Source organism: Castanea sativa, chromosome 8 (assembly GCF_040712315.1).
Source record: "Castanea sativa cultivar Marrone di Chiusa Pesio chromosome 8, ASM4071231v1".
NCBI classification, from domain to species: Eukaryota; Viridiplantae; Streptophyta; class Magnoliopsida; order Fagales; family Fagaceae; genus Castanea; species Castanea sativa.
This window is the reverse complement of record NC_134020.1, coordinates 55559785-55572520: the sequence shown is the minus strand read 5'-3', so window position 1 is coordinate 55572520 and position 12736 is coordinate 55559785. Positions and strand designations below refer to the sequence as shown.

The 12736-nt window shown below is 32.3% G+C and overlaps 1 protein-coding gene across 1 annotated transcript; it reads left to right on the top strand.

Annotated features, from left to right (window-relative positions):
- Positions 1-4985: 4985 nt before the first annotated feature.
- On the top strand, positions 4986-7464 carry LOC142608154 (pentatricopeptide repeat-containing protein At2g01510, mitochondrial). Its single transcript, XM_075779866.1, has 2 exons — positions 4986-6950; positions 7259-7464. Exon 1 carries the CDS (start codon positions 4986-4988, stop codon positions 6780-6782), a length of 1797 nt encoding a protein of 598 aa, XP_075635981.1. The 3' UTR covers positions 6783-6950; positions 7259-7464.
- Positions 7465-12736: the final 5272 nt, after the last annotated feature.

The following is a 12736-nucleotide window of genomic DNA, read 5'->3' as shown; positions in this document are numbered from 1 at the left end:
CAGGTTGAGCCACATCAGCTGCCATGTCATTATCATTCTTTTTCCTGAATTTTTCCTGCAATTTAAAATTAGTTTTCTTAGATTTAAAAATACTAATAAAAAGAAAATAATTCTCAACCCTTTGTGTTTCATGGTTACAATTTTAGATGGCAACCCTTTGTGTTTCACAATTACAATTTTAAATAGCAACCCTTTGTGTTCCACAGTTACAATCTGGAACAACAACCCTTCAGCTTCCTAACACCAGACTTTGGCTTTCTAACTCATTCATCTCTTCCTCTCCTCACACTATATTAATACTGAAAATCTGAATGATTTAGTTTAGGTATCTCTAAATCCCAGTTGCTTTTGACCTCTATTCTTATGGCTGCCTGCATAACAGTTCAATGTTAGTGTTTTTTTTTTTTTTTAATTTTTTTTTTGTTACTACGTCTTTTGTGTTGTGGGTCATATATGAGTTTTTATGTATTTAGGTTGGGTATTTATACTGATATATGATTGTTTGTTTTTATGTTTAAAAAAAAATTGGTTTATTTTTTAAAAAAAATGTTTGAGACGGTAATATTATTAGTTTATATTGTGTAATCTGTGTGATAGAGTTTTTATAGTATCCGTGTGATATTTTTTTAGTAGTTAGAAAATTGAATGATAGAGTTTTAGTAGTATCCGTGTCTGCAGAAATTCAATTGAATGATGTAATCCGTGCCTGCAGAAATTCAATTTGCTAAGGTATTTTGGTAGTTAGCAAATTGAATTGTAGAGTTTAAAATTCAATACTATACTTAGAACATGATACTTCTCCTTTTTTGTTGATCTCCTCATTTAAGTGAATCCCTCCTCCATCATTGAAATCGATTTAAAATTCCTTCTATTAGCTTTGATTGTACTCTTGGCTATATCATAAAAGACTGTTTTTTGATATAATCCTTTTATGGTAATTATCGTCACTTTTGTTGTAGTTGAATCAAAATAAGATTATGCTTAATCTGCATAATTAGTACTTGTTGCATCTTCATCATTATCACAAGCTTAAGATAGAGATTACCCTCATCAATAGCTACTATATCTTCTTTATTGCCAAACTTGCTCATCTTGACAAACCTTTTATTTATCTAATTGTACCACATGTATTTATTTACTTATGGATTCTATTTGATTGTAAGATTTTTATGTCTTTTGATATAAATTAACTAGCTGATATGCTAGCCAAACCGCTTGCTTCTTTAGTTATTTTATTTTATTTTATTTTATTTTTTTAATATTTTACTTTGCCTCCAACACTATCGTAATTGGTTGTCTCTTTAATGGAATATTTTGTCTCCATCACTATATATAGATATTGTTTTATAGGATCCAAGTAAGAAAGAGTTTAAGATGCTTGCTGTGTTATTCTCTCAAATTTTTTACAGCATGAACAACTTGCAGTATTGAAGTAATTACAGAATATTTTATATCAATAGCTATTTGTTAATAGGTGTTTGACAACCTTAAAATATGAAAAGTTTTAGGTTAAATGGGTAACAACTTTAATTTTGTTATCATTTTTGCTTTCTAAATTACTAATAGTGATTTATAATGTTAAATTGGTAGTTTATTTGTATATTAATCAACTACAATATTATAATAAATTTTTTTTCTAATTTGTGAGGTTTAATTCAAATAAATTTGAATAATTCCTCTAAAATCAAATTCAATACAAAAGAAATTTTCTTAGGGACTCTGTAAGGCTAAGGGGAGCTTAAAGATAATATAAGTTTTGGCCTCATATAATATATTTATATTGTGAGCTTCAATTGCTATAAGTAGTATTGTAGTAACTTAGATATGAAACTCTAAATGTAACACAAACAGTTAAGGATAACGACGTTTACTAATATTTGTCTTTTAATTTAAATGGTATTTTGCATAATTGCTTTGTATTCATTAGATTTCATTTTCAATAATTTTTCCGTGCATCGCACGGGTTAGCGACTAGTTCATTATAAAGATCATATGCAATATCATCTGCTTCAAACTCCATCCCTTTAAATGGGGTAAATTCTATGGGCACATTAGAGGGGCCATGTACTCCCATTAAGACATCCATCATCATCCCTAGAATAAAATGACCATAAATTTATTATAACTTTCATCTATCATTTTAGTTTTCAAGTCAGAGATGATGTAATAAAAAAAAAATTCCAATAAAACAAACATGGTATTGTATTTGGTTTTGTTTTTCTTTTTTTTGAAAGAACAAAATATGGGTTTCACTAAAATTTAAAAATTTGAAAATAAAGCTACATTACATCAATTTGAATAATATGTGAGCAATAAATGTGTCCCCTAATATGCCATATGCCATATACTAATAATGACTAATAAACACAAGCATCACTCACCAACCCAAATTTGCGTTTAATAAAGATTCAATCTTGATCTCAAAAAAAATATATAGATAGACTCCAAGAATCATCCAGCCAATAAAAAGATTCAATCTTTATCTCAAAAAATTAAAAATAAAAGTTCAGATAGACTCCAATCGACATCCAACCACCAAGACAACAATATAAACGCACCAAGACAACAATATAGACATAGAAAAATTATCAAAGATCAAAAAAGATAACCATTATCAACTTTTACTGTCATGCCTTTGTTTTGGCAAGCTAGAAACAAAGATGTGCTCTGTTGTACAAAAAGAAAACAAACTTTGAAATGTGTTCCCTCCAAAATAATAAAAATCTAAACCTTTGAATGTGTTCTCTCCAAACAATCAAACATGGACTCTTTGTTTTCACTTTTCCCTCCTAAAATTGTTGTGACTCTTTCTCTTCTTTCTTTTTGTGTTTTATTTTTGGGTAAAATGCAAAACTGACCCTCTAAGTTTCTTTAGGTTTCATTTCAGTCTTCTAACTTTCAAATTTATTCAATTAAGGTTTTTCCATCAAATTTTGTTATATGTTGTGGTTAATTTTCTATTTTATAAATTTTTCTTCAAATTTTTTAAATTAAAAAATTCAATTAAAGATTGAAAAATATTTTTCAGATTTTTTTTTCAAAAATTTTTAACAATAGTTAACGAATAGGCCTTAATTGAATAAATCTGAAATTTGGAGGATTGAAATAAACGAAAGTAAAATTAGAAGATTGAAATAAAATCTGAAGAAAATTAGAGAGTCAGTTTTGCATTTTAGCCTTTATGTTTTTGGTTTCCCAATAGACTTTGTTCAGTTGAGTTAAAGATTCAATCTTTATCTCAAAAAATTAAAATAAATGTTCAGATAGACTCCAGCTGGCATCCAACCACGAAGACAACAATATAAACGCAGAAAAATGATCAAAGATCAAATAAAATAACCATAAACAACTTTTATTGTCATACCTTTGTTTTGGCAAGATAGAAACAGAGACATGCTCTATTGTACAAAAGGAAAACAGCCTCTGAGATGTGTTCCCTCCAAAATAATCAATAATCAGAATCTATGAATGTATTCTCTAAGATGTGTTCTTTTTGGTTTTCACTTTTCCCTCCAAAAATAGCTGTGACTCTTCTCTTCTTTCTTTTTATGTTTTATTTTTTTGTTTTTCGATAGACTTTGTCCGGTTGAGTTTAAGAGTGCTTTAGTTTAAGTGTTTAACTACAGTTAAGATTGATATTGGGTTAAGTTATAAGCTGCCACATTTTTTACCATAGATCTTTTTTAGAAAGATTTGGTCCCTCCTTAACTGGACACTCTCCTTTTCAAATAGAAATGGAGAGGATCCAAATCTGATTCCCCATAAGGGGATTCGTCATTGCTTTAGAGAAGCTAATAAGTGTGTAGATGCTCTGGCCAAAATAGGAACAGGCCAATTTATGGATTTTTTATTATTTTTTTTTGTATACCCCTTCCATAGGGGTTGTTGATGTTTTTAATTCAGACTTACTTGGTTTGTACTATAACAGGTTTTGTCTTGGACATTTTGTTGTTGCTTAGCTTTGAATGAATTGGGGTGTTTATCAAAAAAAGAAAAAAAAGATTGCTTCAATATTCTGTCCAAAAAAAAAAGAAGTTTGCTTCAATAGTTTATATTCTTAATTCAGGTCCTTAATTGTTGAAGCCCAATTCCACGTTAAGAGATGAACTGTGTATGGCGCTTGATATCTAGCCCACTACACAGAAAGCGATCCTGAACTTGGCCCGTCTTTGCCCCAACCGACATTACTATACTGTCTCACTCTCACTGCAGGTGGTCTGGGTACCATCTTCAAGACTCTTGCACCTCTCTTTTTTCCCCTAAGTTTTTCTTTTCTTTTAATCATAAAATCTATAAATTTTAAAAAATGATATTACAAATTTTATTACATGAATCTTACAAAATAATACTATGTCACTAATCACACACACACACACACAAATCAAATATTCATTTATTATCTTGTTTAAATGTCATCAATACATTCTTACCACATCAATTTATAAGTTTTTTATAATAAAATTTGTAGTATATTTAGCATTTTTTTTACACAAAAGTGTGAGATTTGAACATATGAAACAAAAATGAGATTTTTTTTTTTCATTTTTTTGTTGTAGAACTCGATAATTTTGATAAATAGATATGATCATGAATCAGAAGAAGTGGACAAAAAAAAAAGTGTTTTTTCCGTACACTGTAGATGTTTTCAGTAGACGTGGGTCCCTGGTTTTGGTCGGGCCTTGATCAAGGCTGTGACAAAGACTCCATTAGTATTGAGGCCCAAATTTAAACCCAATGCAGGCCTTGATAAAATAAATCAAGACTGAGCTTTAAGGGCCTTATAGATTGTCCTTTTTTTTTTTTTCATATTCCTTGCTTGTGTTTAATGTTTATGCATGTCCCTAAAGAGGCATCAGACTTTTATTACAAACTTGTAGTTGTTTTCACTCTGTTTCTATTGGCTATCTTTCTGTGTTGTATTGTGCTATATATATATATAAATATATATATATAAATATATATATATATATATATATATATAACCAATGTTATTCAAAACTCATCCCTCCAAATTCTACTCTCTTCCTCTCAACCAAAAATCCTCCATCCCACCAATACAAGCTTTTACAACCCTCTTGAAGTCATGTTCTTCCAGCCCATACCAGCTCAAACAAATCCATGCCCTCCTCCTCACTACAGGTCTATCAATCAAGAACAGACTCATCACCCATCTGCTCACAAACATTACACTCTTGGGTCACATGTCATACGCTCGCCAACTGTTCGACGAAATGCACAAGCCACGAACTTTCTTATGGAACACTCTCATTAAAGGGTATGTGAAAAATGAGCTTCCCATTGAAGCTGCTTCGGTTTATAGGCAAATGCACCTTATTGGTGTTCGTCCAGACTCTTTTACATATCCATTTGTGGTCAAGGCATGTGCCCAATTGCCTGAATTATGGACTGGTGGGGCAGTCCATGTCCATGTAGTGAAATATGGGTTGGAGTTTGTTTCTATGGTGAGGACTGAGTTGATGATAATGTACGTAAAATTTGGGGAGATGGGTTTGGCTGAATTTTTGTTTGGGAGTATGGTAGAGAGGGATGTAGTGGCATGGAATGCGTTGATTGCAGCGTGCGTGCAAAATGGACTTGCCAGTAAGGCTATTGGGTTGTTTCGCCAAATGAGTTTGGCTGGAATTAAGCCTGATGCAGTGACAATTGTGAGTGCTCTTTCGGCGTGTGGTCAATTAGGTTGTTTGGAGATTGGGGAGGACACATATGGAGTGGCAAGAAAAGAGGGGATTGATTGTAATATCATTGTTGAAAATGCACGGCTTGATATGTATGTTAAATGTGGTAACACTGACATGGCAAGGACCTTGTTTAATAAAATGCCTCAAAGGAATGTTATTTCATGGAGTACAATGATTTTTGGGTATGCAATCAATGGGGAAACTGAAAAGGCATTGGGTTTGTTCTCAAGGATGAAGAATGAGGGAGTGCAACCAAACTATGTTACTTATATGGGGGTGCTATCAGCATGTAGCCATGCAGGGCTAGTAAATGAAGGCTGGGCATATTTCAACTATATGACTCAATCAGGTCATAAGAATGTTCAACCTAGAAAAGAACACTATGCTTGTATGGTTGATCTTCTTGGCCGGTCAGGACATCTTGAGGATGCTTATAACTTCATTAAAAGTATGCCCACAGAGCCGGATGCAGGGGATTGGGGGGCTTTGTTGGGCGCTTGTGCAATTCATCATGATGTCAAATTGGGGCAACATGTAGCAGACTTGCTTTTTGAAGTAGCTCCTGATATTGCTTCATATCATGTTATAATGTCTAACATGTATGCAGCAGTTGGGAGATGGGATTTTGTTGATAAGGTGAGACTAAAAATGAGAAAGAAAGGCATTAAAAAAGTAGCTGGTTATAGCTCAGTTGAATGCAATAGTGAATTTCATTTTTTCTATGGGGGAGACAGATCACACCCACAGTCAGCCTATATATACGAGAAGTTGGAGGTTTTACTTCAACAGATAAAAAGTATAGGCTACATTCCCAAAACCAGTTCTGTGTTCCATGATGTGGAAACGGAGGAAAAGGAAGTCACGATTAGCACTCACAGTGAAAAACTTGCTATTGCATTTGGTCTTATCAATGTAAGACCTGAATATCCCATTAGGGTGATGAAGAATTTGAGGACTTGTGATGACTGCCATAATTTCTCTAAATTTGTCTCCAAAATTACAATGAGGGAGATTATCATGAGAGATAAGATCCGTTTTCATCATTTTAGGAATGGCACTTGTTCATGCAAAGACTTTTGGTGATATCAAGAAATTATAATCACTCTGATCCTTATTAAAGACCAAAAGATATATTTTGAGATCACAAAAGTGGTTGGAGAGGAACACAGATCAGCACATCATCAATACTTGATATGGCTCAACACTAGCTCGGGAACTGGAGTCCCATCTGAGATGATGAGCAGCATTGAGGTAAGCTTTACAAACGATCCAATCCAATCAAAGATACCATTCTTTTGATATTGCAAGACCCAAGCCCGAAATAAATCCTTCATCAAGTGTTGAAGTGATTAAAAGTGGGAACCAATGTCAACATAAAGAGCATATATCTAATTGATCGTAATCAGGTAGAATATGCTATTGTACATTATATATATTATTTCCTGAAAAGAAGGGGCATGCTTTGGAGCTGAACATTTGGGTAGCTAATTCATGAATTCAATGTCTTAAACAGTCTCCAAATTTTACTATTTTAATTTTCTGTTTTATGGGATGTACAGAAATTTGTTTTGTAGCTGTGATGCATCATTACTTCCCAGGATCAAAAGTTTCTCGTGAGTACAAATGACCTACTGCTGCTATATTGGATTTGATCTGCTCCAAAGAAACAGAGAAACCAATGTTTATTACTGTATCCCAAATGAGAAAATATTTTTGGATTGGACAGGTTATTTATTTTGAGATTAAAGTGAAACAAACAATTAGGTTCCATTCAGTTGTGCAGCTTCTTCTTCTTGTTCCTTATTTGCTTGCTATATCTGGTCTTTGTTGACCCCAGAGAAGGGGCGGGGGATGTTTTCTGTTAGTGCAATCAAATTAGTATGCTCTTTGATAATTTGTACAAGCTGATTTTGAGATTTTAGATTTCTAGTTTGAGGCTTGTTTCAGATCATTGAAGAACATGAGTCAAATGAATGTTTAATTTTTACTTGGGAGATGAAGGCACCAAGTATGAAATTCTACTTGGGCTGTTAAGAAGCAACGTATTTAGTATTTAATATTTATGAAATGAATGTAGTTGAAATGAGAATGTTACAATGACTTTTTCTTTCATTAAAAAAAATGTTACGATGGATAAGTGGAAATATACGAAAAGATAAAATTATGAGAAAATTCTCTTAAAAATAAGGGAGACTACGATTGATAAAAAGATGAAAAAGAGTCATTTGAGATGATTTGGTCATGTTTAGAGAACGATTAATGTATTAGTGAAAAATAGTTAGCTCATTTAAATTGAGAGAATGAAAAAATATAGAAGAAGACAAAATATATCTTTAATAGAAATAGTAAAAAAATTACATGTCAAGTAACAAAGAGTATGACTTCGGATAGAATATGTGGCCACTTTGATTAATTTGTTGAAAATTCATAACTAACCCAAAAATTTGGGAATAAAGCTTGATCATTGTTGTCATTATAGTTTTTATTTGATAAGCATGTTTAGTTTCTTTTCTTCCTTTTTTCCCCAATATAGCTTCACATGACCTATATCTCCGCAGGTTCCATCATAGGCGCGTAATAAGTATCTCAACATGGAAATACTTATCCATGTTTGGAGAATTGAAATATGAGTACCCACTAGTCATCTGCCTGTATGATGTTGTACATAGGCTTTATGAATTGAAGCTTTCATAATGGTATATCCATCAAGTATGGTCAAACTTTAAAATGTATTGGACTATCTAAGCTTTTTGGTACAACATGCTCCAAGTCAGAGCAGTTCTCCTTTGTTTGTGGGTTATCTTATCTAGTATAGACTACTGTTTACTCAGTCAACATTCATACCTAGATGTAAGGCAGAATCGGAGTCTCAAAGACAGATCTCCTAGAGTACTATTGCCCCTTGTCTGAGCTATTTTGGCATACTAGTTTAGTAGTCTCCTCTAAGGTTTCCTAGCATGATGGTTGTGAAGGCATTTGTAATCTGGAAAGGCCTCCTTTTATGCTAACTGTAAGAAACTAAGAATACTAGACCGTGAGTCTGGATTTGAACATTTACGAGAACTATATGAATGATCCTGTATCATTTTAAGAAAATTTTATATGGCCCACATTTAAATGATAAATGAAAACTCATATCTTAAGAATTTTGTTTGTAAAATACGTTATGGTGAATAATAATTTCTAAGTAACTCTCAATTGGAATAATCCCTTTGGTTAATAAACACCTTGAAGTTACAAGATTCAAACTCCTTGATGGAAGGAGATTATGGAACAAATCTTAATCTAAAAGGGTTCCTAGTCTAGCCTATATATATAACATGTGTTTCCATCAAAATGATGTGTAAAGAAAAGGCCATAGACTAGAAGACTCTTTTATATACTTTATCATCATATAGTGAGTCTTCTTTTCTTCAAACACTTAAACAACTATAACTGGAGGTATGTTTATGTTTGTTTTGTTTCCGCTGCACTCTAAATTTTATCTTACATTTGGTATCAAAGCCACCTTCATGCTATGTTGTTTAGTAATTTTTTTCTCATAGATTTTTCTATGATATGGCTAAATTTCTAATGCACATATGGATTTAAGGATATAAAGTATATGCATTGCATATTCTTTTGTACTGGGACCTTTTAGCTAAATTAACTATGACATTAAAATCTGGCCTTTTAACCAATATCAGCAAACCCAGTTTTAACAGGCATGGAATAGAGTTAAGTTTTATGCCATGTATCTCATGTGTGGGTTATAACATATAGTATTGAAGCCTATTATTGAAATAGCTTTTACCATCATTTGGGCTGGATGGCTTTAATATGGGATAGTTTTTGGATATAGACGACTATCTATGAAAAATTATTCCTTTTGCATTTGGCATTGGCTGAATGTTTCCATGAAGATAATGATTGGTTTTTCAAAGTTAAGCTTCTCATGAAAGTGGGCATCTGTCATGATAACTTTTTGCATATAGATTATTATGTTTCTTTGATAGAAATAAAACATAGTTTGGGCTAGTAGAACTTATCTTGTTTGACTTGCATATTGTGTGCAATGATTTTATAAAGTTTGTGACTATATATGAAATTTTGACCATTACATCATTAAAATATATGATATTTTTAGTGTATTTACAGTTTCTTACACTTATCTTGTCTTTGAATATCATATTATGATTAATTTTAATTGACATGATCAGTATTACGATTGGTTGATCTTTATGATGCCATATGAAGTAGTGAATATCAAAATGACATGGGAGTAGCCATAGCATCCTAAGCCATGATAATAATCACATCAATAAATTTTTATGAGACTTCATTAGGAATAATGGCATGTAAGTGGCAATTAATTCATGAAGATTATGACTTGGCCCTATAGGGAGGTTATTATTTTTATGATTTAATTGGAATAAAATGGTGAATGTAGCATTAAGGTGAGATTTTTCCTAGGCCCATAGGTATGGAAAATTTGATTCTTAGTGTTTATATTTACTAATTTTATGAATAAAGTTTTATAGTAAATTCATGCATGATGCGCCTCTACCCATAGGAAGGTCGAATTTACTACTAAATTGGCATTGGTCAATTTAGAATTAAAGTTTAAGTTTCATAGCATTAAAGTTTATTTTCTTTGGGTTTATGGATCTATGTTTTGGTACTCATGTGGATGAATCACCCATCTCATTGAATAAAATATGTTAAAATGAGAAATTAAGTAGGAGGGTGGGAGTGATCTAATTGCTCAAGAGTGAAAACTTGGGAATTTATTCCTTTAAGGTAAAGGTTTTGTGAAAGCTATTTATATTAGTTTACAAGATCCATTAAGGTTTGACTCCTGATAAGACTTATACTTTGCAAAAGTTTGGCATATAGGTATTTCACTAATAGTATATAAAGGTTCACCAATTTTGTTGTGCCATTTGGTTTTACTGGTTACATTGTTATTCAGTGTATATGCCTTAAGATCAGTGGGAGTAAATGTACTAAGATCAATGGGAGTAAATGTATTGTTTTTATGCCTAAATATGAATGACACTACTTGGAAGTAGTGATTTGATTTTGTCTTGTATGGTATCCTATATGCTATGAAGCTATAAGACAAGCATTATGGATAGGTCTTAAGGTTGTCGATTTTATGATGAAACCTTTAAAGATTTTAAAGATAACTCGGCTATAATTTTCTTCTCTAAGGACAATAATTGTAAAAGCTGAAATAAACATATCGACATAAAGTAACTCAGTCTAAGAGAGAATTTTAAGAAATTGAAAGTGTCCATTGTGTTAAAATTATTGAGCTAATATATGTTAATTTCATAACTAAAGGTTTGCCGGCAAAGAAGTATAAAAGTCTTTTGGACATATGGAACCTGTTAGCTCATTTGGTGTTAAATTTCTCTCTAATTATTTTATGTTTTGGACACATATTTGGTTAGTTTTGGAGAAGAAAATATTTGATTTTTATTTTGTGCACATAAAGTATATGAATTAAGTTAGATATATCTATGGAGATATATAAGGATAATATAACCATGGGAATGCATAAAAGAGGACCCAAATGACTAATAAGTAGTCCATTCATAAAGAATTAATGGCTCATAAAGTACTCACGTAAGGATTATCATGCATTATAATATATGGAAGGAAGTACTCATTATAATTGAGGGTATTACCGCTATGATTCATGTATTGGATTCTTTATTTGAGTGAGAGCATTTCACAACTAGTTGACATGAGTAATATCATGGTTATGTTAAAGTTAATATCATTTATCAAGTAATGTAAATGTCAAGTGGGCAAAGTGGGAGAATGTAAGATTTTAAGAAAATTTTATATGGCCCACATTTAAATGATAAATGAAAACTCATGTCTTAAAGATTTTATTTGTAAAATACATTATAATGAATAACAATTTCTAAGTAACTCTCAATTGGAATAACTCCTTTAGTTAATAAATACCTCGAAGTTACAAGCTTTAAACTCTTTGATGGAAGGAGGTTATGGAACAAATCTTAATCTAAAAAATCCTTAGTTTAGCTTATATATATAGCCTGTGTTTCCATCAAAATGATATGTGTAAAGAAAATGCAATAAACTAGAAGACCCTTTTATATACACTATCATCATATAGTGAGTCTTCTTTTCTTTAAACACTTAAACAACTATAATTGGACTTAGGGCTGTCCACGGGTCAGTTTTCGACCCGACTCGCCGACGGCGGGTGGAGGGCAAAGCAACCCAAAACCGATTGCCGGAAAAATCGATCGGTTTGGTTTTAGGTGATTGTTAGCTTCGGTCGGGCCGGAATTAAAAAAAGGCATCAAAATCTGGAAAGAAAAAAAAAAAAAAAAAAAAAAGTTGCCAGAATCTAAAAAAAAATCGCCGAAAACTGGAAAATATTGTTGGAAACTAGAAAAAACGCACTAGAAACTAGATTTTTTTTTTTTTTTTTTTTTCTGAAATCTGCATTTTTTTTTTTGGCTAGAAATTGCTAGAATTTGGCCAGATCTGGCTAAATCCCACCGGATCTGGTCGAGATCTTGCCGAATCTGGCTTATTTTTGTAGGATTTGGAGTTTTGGACTGATTTTATTGTAGCTCCGGTCGGGTTCGGGTTACTCAGGTTTTGGAGATGCAAACTTGCCACTTGACCCACTGGTGTCGGTTTTTGAGAACGAAAACTCGCCGCCGACCAACTGGACCTTTGGCTTGGGCCAGAATCGGGTCGGCGTCAGACGGTTTTGCCGGGTTGTCGGGCTCCGGTCGAGTCTGGACAGCTCTAACTAGAGGGATGTTTATGTTTGTTTTTGTTTCCATTGCACTCTAAATTTTATCTTACAGATCCCAGTTCATCCACTTTTTATCAATTAAGTAAATAATTTCCAATGGCTAATTATTGATGCATATTCTCTGATGTAAAATATTTTACACAATATCTACACTTTTTATGTTAAATATCTATATTTTACGCATTATGTAGAGTATGTACCTAATGTGAAAGTGCGTGGACACGGTTAGATGTAAAAAAAGAAAAAAAAA